At 46.3% G+C, this 11,210-nt stretch overlaps 1 protein-coding gene and 1 long non-coding RNA gene across 3 annotated transcripts in view; one reads left to right on the top strand and one right to left on the bottom strand.

Annotated features, from left to right (window-relative positions):
- The window catches only part of LOC122941359 (gastrula zinc finger protein XlCGF57.1-like), a 91,116-nt gene extending 84,970 nt beyond the window's left edge, over nucleotides 1–6,146 (bottom strand). Inside the window, exon 1 of the mRNA XM_044298546.1 lies at nucleotides 6,044–6,146. Coding sequence (XP_044154481.1) covers nucleotides 6,044–6,059 — 16 coding nt within the window. The 5' untranslated portion in view covers nucleotides 6,060–6,146. The remainder of the gene's footprint in view (nucleotides 1–6,043) is intronic.
- Nucleotides 6,147–7,116: 970 nt separating this feature from the next.
- On the top strand, nucleotides 7,117–10,886 carry LOC122941378. 2 transcript variants are annotated; one of them, XR_006390437.1, is made up of 4 exons: nucleotides 7,117–7,364; nucleotides 8,566–8,764; nucleotides 9,814–9,959; nucleotides 10,150–10,886. It is a non-coding gene; the product is annotated as an uncharacterized LOC122941378 (long non-coding RNA). The 2 variants fall into 2 exon arrangements; XR_006390438.1 differs by having other exon boundaries at nucleotides 8,566–8,712.
- Nucleotides 10,887–11,210: the final 324 nt, after the last annotated feature.

The following is an 11,210-nucleotide window of genomic DNA, read 5'->3' on the forward strand; positions in this document are numbered from 1 at the left end:
GTAGACACTGTTTGCCGCCTTAGGGCTCTTTCACACTTGCATTCTTTTCTTCCGGCATAGAGTTCCGTCTGATCAGTTTTATCCTAATGCATTCTGAATGGAGAGAAATCCGTTCAGGATGCATCAGGATGTCTTCAGTTCCGGAATGGAAAGTTTTTTGGCCGGAGAAAATACCACAGCATGCTGCGCTTTTTGCTCCGGCCAAAAATCCTGAAGACTTGCCGCAAGGCCGGATCCGGAATGAATGCCCATTGAAAGGCATTGATCCGGATCCGGCCTTAAGCTAAACGTTGTTTTGGCGCATTGCCGGATCCGACGTTTAGCTTTTTCTGAATGGTTACCATGGCTGCCGGGACGCTAAAGTCCTGGCAGCCATGGTAAAGTGTAGTGGGGAGCAGGGGAGCAGTATACTTACCGTCCGTGCGGCTCCCGGGGGGGCGCTCCAGAGTGACGTCAGGGCGCCCCAAGCGCATGGATCACGTGATCGCATGGCATGTCATCCAACCGCTCCCCACTACTACTATGGCAACCATGACTTTAATAGCGTCCTGGCTGCCATAGTAACACTGAAAGCATTTTGAAGACGGATCCGTCTTCAAATGCTTTCAGTTCACTTGTGTTTTTCCGGATCCGGCGTGTAATTCCGGCAAGTGGAGTACACGCCGGATCCGGACAACGCAAGTGTGAAAGAGGCCTTAGACTTGGGAAGTGATGTCCAATTTCACTTGCAGTATAGAATGATCTCTGTGAGACATTCTTTTAATCAGAAAATCTGTCCTTGCAGAGGTTAGCCTCAGGGCACTTCTTGTTGTTATTCCAATTCTGACATACAATGTTAAACAGTGCTGACATCTCAGCCCAGGAACATAAAAAACTGCCAAATTGATAAACCAAGGTCTCTCAGTTCTCTTTTAGTCTGCAACAAGTTGGCAATATCTACTGACAAAATATACTGGTATGTTGACAAAGAGAGAGCATTGCACAACCATCCTACATGACTTGTTGCAATTTTTGAGGTTTCATAAATCTAAAAACGTAGCTTTCATTCTGGCTTTTATGACCCTACCATGTGCCACAGATTGGAGCTAAGTGTTTGAAAATGTGATCATTGGCAGATCTTCTCAACATCCACTACTTCGATTTGCACAGCCTTATGGCTTGAACTAGTAGGTGTTGAAACTCCAATGTTGAGGGGTTAGTATTATTCACGTGCATAATGTACTGTCATCTAAATATACTATGGTCCCTCAAGTTACACAATTAATCGTTGACCACTGTATGCTGAAGCCATTGTAAAAAGAGTTTATAACTATATGGACGACTGGCAATTGGTTCCATACCCCAAAAATGTCATCCCTAGATAAACGAAAAACATGATGTTTCAAATGCTTTTATTGTGTAAAATTGCAAAAGAAATAAATACACAAAATAGGTATTGTCGCATCCGTAATGACAGGCTCCATAAAAATATCAAATGATCTACCCATTCAGGTGAACGCCGTAAAAATAATATTTTGATCACTCGCATAATGTCGAGTGATCAAAATGCTCTAGCTACACCAAAATGATACCAATTATGTCACCTCATCCTACAAAAGCTCCCACACAAGACCATGACCATAAAAAGTTTTTAAAAAAAAGGGTTTCAGAAAATGGCTGCTCCTGTAATATAAGAGTACCGCAGTCTGCTTCTCCTGTATTATATAATGTCAGACACACAGGACACCAACTAGACATGACACCAGAGGCTGCTCCTGTAATATAACAGTACCGCAGTCTGCTTCTCCTGTATTATATAATGTCAGACACACAGGACACCAACAGACATGACACCAGAGGCTGCTCCTGTAATATAACAGTACCGCAGTCTGCTTCTCCTGTATTATATAATGTCAGACACACAGGACACTAATAGACATGACACCAGAGGCTGCTCCTGTAATATAACAGTACCGCAGTCTGCTTCTCCTGTATTATATAATGTCAGACACACAGGACACCAATAGACATGACACCAGAGGCTGCTCCTGTAATATAACAGTACCGCAGTCTGCTTCTCCTGTATTATATAATGTCAGACACACAGGACACCAACAGACATGACACCAGAGGCTGCTCCTGTAATATAACAGTACCGCAGTCTGCTTCTCCTGTATTATATAATGTCAGACACACAGGACACCAACAGACATGACACCAGAGGCTGCTCCTGTAATATAACAGTACCGCAGTCTGCTTCTCCTGTATTATATAATGTCAGACACACAGGACACCAACAGACATGACACCAGAGGCTGCTCCTGTAATATAACAGTACCGCAGTCTGCTTCTCCTGTATTATATAATGTCAGACACACAGGACACCAACAGACATGACACCAGAGGCTGCTCCTGTAATATAACAGTACCGCAGTCTGCTTCTCCTGTATTATATAATGTCAGACACACAGGACACCAACAGACATGACACCAGAGGCTGCTCCTGTAATATAACAGTACCGCAGTCTGCTTCTCCTGTATTATATAATGTCAGACACACAGGACACCAACAGACATGACACCAGAGGCTGCTCCTGTAATATAACAGTACCGCAGTCTGCTTCTCCTGTATTATATAATGTCAGACACACAGGACACCAACAGACATGACACCAGAGGCTGCTCCTGTAATATAACAGTACCGCAGTCTGCTTCTCCTGTATTATATAATGTCAGACACACAGGACACCAACAGACATGACACCAGAGGCTGCTCCTGTAATATAACAGTACCGCAGTCTGCTTCTCCTGTATTATATAATGTCAGACACACAGGACACCAACAGACATGACACCAGAGGCTGCTCCTGTAATATAACAGTACCGCAGTCTGCTTCTCCTGTATTATATAATGTCAGACACACAGGACACCAACAGACATGACACCAGAGGCTGCTCCTGTAATATAACAGTACCGCAGTCTGCTTCTCCTGTATTATATAATGTCAGACACACAGGACACCAACAGACATGACACCAGAGGCTGCTCCTGTAATATAACAGTACAGCAGTCTGCTTCTCCTGTATTATATAATGTCAGACACACAGGACACCAACAGACATGACACCAGAGGCTGCTCCTGTAATATAACAGTACCGCAGTCTGCTTCTCCTGTATTATATAATGTCAGACACACAGGACACTAATAGACATGACACCAGAGGCTGCTCCTGTAATATAACAGTACCGCAGTCTGCTTCTCCTGTATTATATAATGTCAGACACACAGGACACCAATAGACATGACACCAGAGGCTGCTCCTGTAATATAACAGTACCGCAGTCTGCTTCTCCTGTATTATATAATGTCAGACACACAGGACACCAACAGACATGACACCAGAGGCTGCTCCTGTAATATAACAGTACCGCAGTCTGCTTCTCCTGTATTATATAATGTCAGACACACAGGACACCAACAGACATGACACCAGAGGCTGCTCCTGTAATATAAGAGTACCGCAGTCTGCTTCTCCTGTATTATATAATGTCAGACACACAGGACACCAACAGACATGACACCAGAGGCTGCTCCTGTAATATAACAGTACCGCAGTCTGCTTCTCCTGTATTATATAATGTCAGACACACAGGACACCAACAGACATGACACCAGAGGCTGCTCCTGTAATATAAGAGTACCGCAGTCTGCTTCTCCTGTATTATATAATGTCAGACACACAGGACACCAACAGACATGACACCAGAGGCTGCTCCTGTAATATAACAGTACCGCAGTCTGCTTCTCCTGTATTATATAATGTCAGACACACAGGACACCAATAGACATGACACCAGAGGCTGCTCCTGTAATATAACAGTACAGCAGACTGCTTCTCCTGTATTATATAATGTCAGACACACAGGACACCAACAGACATGACACCAGAGGCTGCTCCTGTAATATAAGAGTACCGCAGACTGCTTCTCCTGTATTATATAATGTCAGACACACAGGACACCAACAGACATGACACCAGAGGCTGCTCCTGTAATATAACAGTACTGCAGTCTGCTTCTCCTGTATTATATAATGTCAGACACACAGGACACCAACAGACATGACACCAGAGGCTGCTCCTGTAATATAACAGTACCGCAGTCTGCTTCTCCTGTATTATATAATGTCAGACACACAGGACACCAACAGACATGACACCAGAGGCTGCTCCTGTAATATAAGAGTACCGCAGTCTGCTTCTCCTGTATTATATAATGTCAGACACACAGGACACTAATAGACATGACACCAGAGGCTGCTCCTGTAATATAACAGTACCGCAGTCTGCTTCTCCTGTATTATATAATGTCAGACACACAGGACACCAACAGACATGACACCAGAGGCTGCTCCTGTAATATAACAGTACCGCAGTCTGCTTCTCCTGTATTATATAATGTCAGACACACAGGACACCAACAGACATGACACCAGAGGCTGCTCCTGTAATATAACAGTACTGCAGTCTGCTTCTCCTGTATTATATAATGTCAGACACACAGGACACCAACAGACATGACACCAGAGGCTGCTCCTGTAATATAACAGTACCGCAGTCTGCTTCTCCTGTATTATATAATGTCAGACACACAGGACACCAACAGACATGACACCAGAGGCTTCTCCTGTAATATAAGAGTACCGCAGTCTGCTTCTCCTGTATTATATAATGTCAGACACACAGGACACCAACAGACATGACACCAGAGGCTGCTCCTGTAATATAAGAGTACCGCAGTCTGCTTCTCCTGTATTATATAATGTCAGACACACAGGACACTAATAGACATGACACCAGAGGCTGCTCCTGTAATATAACAGTACCGCAGTCTGCTTCTCCTGTATTATATAATGTCAGACACACAGGACACCAACAGACATGACACCAGAGGCTGCTCCTGTAATATAACAGTACCGCAGTCTGCTTCTCCTGTATTATATAATGTCAGACACACAGGACACCAACAGACATGACACCAGAGGCTGCTCCTGTAATATAACAGTACCGCAGTCTGCTTCTCCTGTATTATATAATGTCAGACACACAGGACACCAACAGACATGACACCAGAGGCTGCTCCTGTAATATAACAGTACCGCAGTCTGCTTCTCCTGTATTATATAATGTCAGACACACAGGACACCAACAGACATGACACCAGAGGCTGCTCCTGTAATATAAGAGTACCGCAGTCTGCTTCTCCTGTATTATATAATGTCAGACACACAGGACACCAACAGACATGACACCAGAGGCTGCTCCTGTAATATAACAGTACCGCAGTCTGCTTCTCCTGTATTATATAATGTCAGACACACAGGACACCAACAGACATGACACCAGAGGCTGCTCCTGTAATATAACAGTACCGCAGTCTGCTTCTCCTGTATTATATAATGTCAGACACACAGGACACCAACAGACATGACACCAGAGGCTTCTCCTGTAATATAAGAGTACCGCAGTCTGCTTCTCCTGTATTATATAATGTCAGACACACAGGACACCAACAGACATGACACCAGAGGCTGCTCCTGTAATATAAGAGTACCGCAGTCTGCTTCTCCTGTATTATATAATGTCAGACACACAGGACACCAACAGACATGACACCAGAGGCTGCTCCTGTAATATAACAGTACCGCAGTCTGCTTCTCCTGTATTATATAATGTCAGACACACAGGACACCAACAGACATGACACCAGAGGCTGCTCCTGTAATATAACAGTACCGCAGTCTGCTTCTCCTGTATTATATAATGTCAGACACACAGGACACCAACAGACATGACACCAGAGGCTGCTCCTGTAATATAACAGTACCGCAGTCTGCTTCTCCTGTATTATATAATGTCAGACACACAGGACACCAACAGACATGACACCAGAGGCTGCTCCTGTAATATAAGAGTACCGCAGTCTGCTTCTCCTGTATTATATAATGTCAGACACACAGGACACTAATAGACGCTGCTCCAGTATGTGCCATGCTTATGTTACCTGCAGCCAGTCTCATCAATGTCGCCTTTGTGCCCAGTCCTCCGCACCAGCAATCCTCACCTCCGACCTGGATGTTATGATATCTCACATCCTGTCTGTGCAATCATTCTGCAGGTAGTGACACAACACTGGCCACGCCCCCTTGCTCTCACTGGTCAGAATGGCAGGTGTAGCGTTATACTACCCTACCTCGTGAGATTTCCCTACCCTCTGACTTCCTGTCGCATTAGCGATGACGTCGGGGGGCGTGCCTTACATTTCACCATCTGCGCATGCCCAAAAGGACACGCTACTGAAAATCTCACGGCTGAATTGAGCAGCACAGCGGGAACCTGCGCATGCGTCGGGGAGCCGAGGTAGGGAAAAATCACGGGTCAGTGCGCAAGCGCGGTTAACTTATTAAAAGCCACCCGATATACGCGCCTGCGCAATGTGGTGGTAGGGAAAAATTACATCCCAGTGCGCAAGCGCCAAGGGTAAGTATGACTATCCATGCCAAAAGCACTTTTAACCCTTTGCAGGAGCTATTCTCATATTGGTTCTTGATTGATTGTCCTCTTATATATAGGTTCTATTATATAGGGGGTCTGTCTGCACAGTATTTTTGGGGGCTGTCTGCGCATTAAATGGGGGGGGGGCTGTCTGTGCAGTATATGGGGGGGGGCTGTCTGCGCAGTATATAGGGGGCTGTCTGCGCAGTATATAGGGGGCTGTCTGCGCAGTATATGGGGGGGCTGTCTGTGCAGTATATGGGGGGCTGTCTGCGCAGTATATGGGGGGGCTGTCTGCGCAGTATATGGGGGGGCTGTCTGGGCAGTATATGGGGGGGGCTGTCTGCGCAGTATATGGGGGGGGCTGTCTGCACAGTATATGGGGGGGGGGCTGTCTGCGCCTGCGCAGTATATAGGGGGCTGTCTGCGCAGTATATGGGGGGGTCTGTCTGCACAGTATATTTGGGGGTCTGTCTGCGCATTAAATGGGGGGGCTGTCTGCGCAGTATATGGGGGTCTGTCTGCGCAGTATATGGGGGGCTGTCTGCGCAGTATATGGGGGGACTGTCTGTGCGGTACGGTATATTGGGGGATGTATGTGCAGCATATTTGGGGGGGCAGTGTATTATATTTGTGGGCTGTGCGTTAGATGTGGAGCTGTGCACCACGTGTGGCCTGTGTGTTAGATGTGTACAACCCTAATTTAACAAATACTACGAAACTGCAGCCATCTCGTCACTTGGAGAAGGATGAGAAGCTGCCCCCAGCCAGAGGGACACACCTGCCACCAGATCCGTCGCTCACTGGATTCTGTAATCACCGTCTGCTGTGTATGTGTGCACCGTCCGTCTGCTGTGTATGTGTGCACCGTCCGTCTGCTGTGTATGTGTGCACCGTCCGTCTGCTGTGTATGTGTGCACCGTCCGTCTGCTGTGTGTGTGTGCACCGTCCGTCTGCTGTGTTTGTGTGTGCACCGTCAGTCTGCTGTGTGTGTGTGCACCGTCAGTCTGCTGTGTATGGTGTGCACCGTCAGTCTGCTGTGTATGTGTGTGCACCGTCAGTCTGCTGTGTATGTGTGTGCACCGTCAGTCTGCTGTGTATGTGTGTGCACCGTCAGTCTGCTGTGTATGTGTGCACCGTCAGACTGCTGTGTATATGTGTGCACCGTCAGTCTGCTGTGTATATGTGTGCACCGTCAGTCTGCTGTGTATATGTGTGCACCGTCAGTCTGCTGTGTATATGTGTGCACCGTCAGTCTGCTGTGTATATGTGTGCACCGTTCAGTCTGCTGTGTATATGTGTGCACCGTCAGTCTGCTGTATATATGTGTGCACCGTCAGTCTGCTGTATATATGTGTGCACCGTCAGTCTGCTGTATATATGTGTGCACCGTCAGTCTGCTGTATATATGTGTGCACCGTCAGTCTGCTGTATATATGTGTGCACCGTCAGTCTGCTGTATATATGTGTGCACCGTCAGTCTGCTGTATATATGTGTGCACCGTCAGTCTGCTGTATATATGTGTGCACCGTCAGTCTGCTGTATATATGTGTGCACCGTCAGTCTGCTGTATATATGTGTGCACCGTCAGTCTGCTGTATATATGTGTGCACCGTCAGTCTGCTGTATATATGTGTGCACCGTCAGTCTGCTGTATATATGTGTGCACCGTCAGTCTGCTGTATATATGTGTGCACCGTCAGTCTGCTGTATATATGTGTGCACCGTCAGTCTGCTGTATATATGTGTGCACCGTCAGTCTGCTGTATATATGTGTGCACCGTCAGTCTGCTGTATATATGTGTGCACCGTCAGTCTGCTGTATATATGTGTGCACCGTCAGTCTGCTGTATATATGTGTGCACCGTCAGTCTGCTGTATATATGTGTGCACCGTCAGTCTGCTGTATATATGTGTGCACCGTCAGTCTGCTGTATATATGTGTGCACCGTCAGTCTGCTGCACGGCGTCTGTTCTGCTATTTGCTCTAACCATTTTAATTTATTTTTTTGTGTCACAACTCTGACCAGCATGTTCTCCTATGGAACACAAAGTACCTGAAGTGGAATGAAGAAGCCCGTGTTTGAGGCCTGCGCCCTGGCGGGAGCATTGAAGGGGCATCTGACACGTGACGAGCTGCTCCAGCATTGTGTACTGTGATCACCGCGAGTTCAGAGGTCGGCAACCATAGCCGTCCACATGCTGTGAATTACATCTCCCATCATGCTGGTAAAGTATTATGGGAGGTGTAGTCCAAAACATCTGGAACTGCTTACACCGTGACCGTATCTCCTACACACTGCTTACACCATGACCGTATCTCCTACACACTGCTTACACTGTGACCGTATCTCCTACACACTGCTTACACTGTGACCGTATCTCCTACACACTGCTTACACCGTGACCGTATCTCCTACACACTGCTTACACTGTGACCGTATCACCTACACACTGCTTACACTGTGACCGTATCTCCTACACACCGCTTACACTGTGACCATATCTCCTACACACCGCTTACACTGCGACCGTATCTCCTACACACTGCTTACACTGCGACCGTATCTCCTACACACTGCTTACACTGCGACCGTATCTCCTACACACCGCTTACACCGTGACCGTATCTCCTACACACCGCTTACACCGTGACCGTATCTCCTACACACCGCTTACACTGTGACCGTATCACCTACACACTGCTTACACTGTGACTGTATCTCCTACACACTGCTTACACTGTGACCGTATCTCCTACACACTGCTTACACTGTGACCGTATCTCCTACACACTGCTTACACTGTGACCGTATCTCCTACACACTGCTTACACTGTGACCGTATCTCCTACACACCGCTTACACTGTGACCGTATCTCCTACACACCGCTTACACCTGTGACCGTATCTCCTACACACCGCTTACACTGTGACCGTATCTCCTACACACCGCTTACACTGTGACCGTATCTCCTACACACCGCTTACACTGTGACCGTATCTCCTACACACCGCTTACACTGTGACCGTATCTCCTACACACCGCTTACACCGTGACCGTATCTCCTACACACCGCTTACTCCGTGACCGTATCTCCTACACACTGCTTACACGGCCATAGAGGGACATATGTTCTGACCTTTCTGAGACCTGGGGGGATTTAAATGCGGTGTCTCCGGAGATATGTTGTAAGAACAGCATATTTTTTTTTTTAAACATTCATATTGTTCTTAACCTTACATCATGTTATGTTTTTTTTTTCAACATTTAAACAGGTTACACAACGCGTTGCTGATCTATCCAGGATGGCTTCAGGATGGACTATAAGAAGGAGGTTCAGTCCCGATTGGGTCCGGCGCAACCTCAGGGAGTACATATACAGCGGCCTTGGTTTACGGCGACGCACAATGGCACAAAGAAGGTAAATTATATATATTTTTTAAAGAAATGTAAATGAAATGTAAAAAGAAATGTAATTTAAGGGACTGTCTGTAACAGCAGAGCGTTTGGCTACCCTGTTTTGGACAGCCAACTTATGGTGTAATGTAGACGTAGCATCGGACATGGATGGTGTTTTTAAAGGTCAATTTTTATTTTATTTTTTTTAACAGAACTAAGAGCAGCACTCTGGAGACTGAACAACCTCCTGATCCGGAAAATGAATGGATCGCCAACGCCAGACCTCCTGTCCCTCATGCATCTGCTTGGGAGAATCCGGGTCCCCTACCGGATCCCTCTGCTCAACAGAGGCTCTTAGGTTGACATCCAAATTTAAGAGCCCTGCTGAGCATGCAGAGATCCGGTAGGCCAAAGCAAAATGATTATGTGGACCGTGTAGAGGTTGTTTCCAACACTGTAGAAGGTTTGGACGAACATCAGAAGGAGTTTAGTGCTGCCTTGATTCGCCGCTGGGAGGGAGCAGAGTCGGCGTTCCAATGCAGCCCTAACTACCATTATGGGGTAAGCATAATCAATTTGGTGGACTCAATGACGCCCGAGCAGTTGCATGAGTTTAATATCATGCTTAGAGAATGTGTCACAGAAATTGGCCACGGCCCCCACAACCCCATCCCACACCAGTGACCATTACCGACAACCTTCCCATTCCCAGCCCCCGGGCATGTGTTCCCTTCTGTCTCTTTTCTACTTCTCCGTCCCACTATTTTCCCCACCACCTCTACACATGCTCGGGTACCATCCTCCTCAGACCCTTATACAACCCACAATTTCAACCTACATCCTTTCTTGTGGACTGTATTTTTAGCTCAGAGAATAAAGAGGACAGGGGGGCTACCATTGCCAACCTCAAACCACCTACCCGACAGTCCTACTCCACTAAAATTTTTTATTTTTTGTATAGTATGTGTATATATATATTTTTTTTTTTATGGATATATTGTAATTTTTACAAAAATAAAAAAATGTATAGTTAACTTCGATGTATTTGTGTTTTCATTGGCCGGTACAGGGTAACAGTAACCTTTGGCACTACCGCTGTGGTGACATTAAAACCACCATAGGGTCACTACTGTACGTTTATTGAAAAGCCGTTGGTATTTTTTTTTCCCTAAACAACATTATTGCCAAAGGTGAACCATGAACAATACAATCAGTAATGAGCTATCTTTTGGCTCTTTATTGATCGTAGACCCTATGATTGGCACATGAACAG

This window comes from Bufo gargarizans, chromosome 6 (assembly GCF_014858855.1).
Source record: "Bufo gargarizans isolate SCDJY-AF-19 chromosome 6, ASM1485885v1, whole genome shotgun sequence".
Taxonomy (NCBI): domain Eukaryota; kingdom Metazoa; phylum Chordata; class Amphibia; order Anura; family Bufonidae; genus Bufo; species Bufo gargarizans.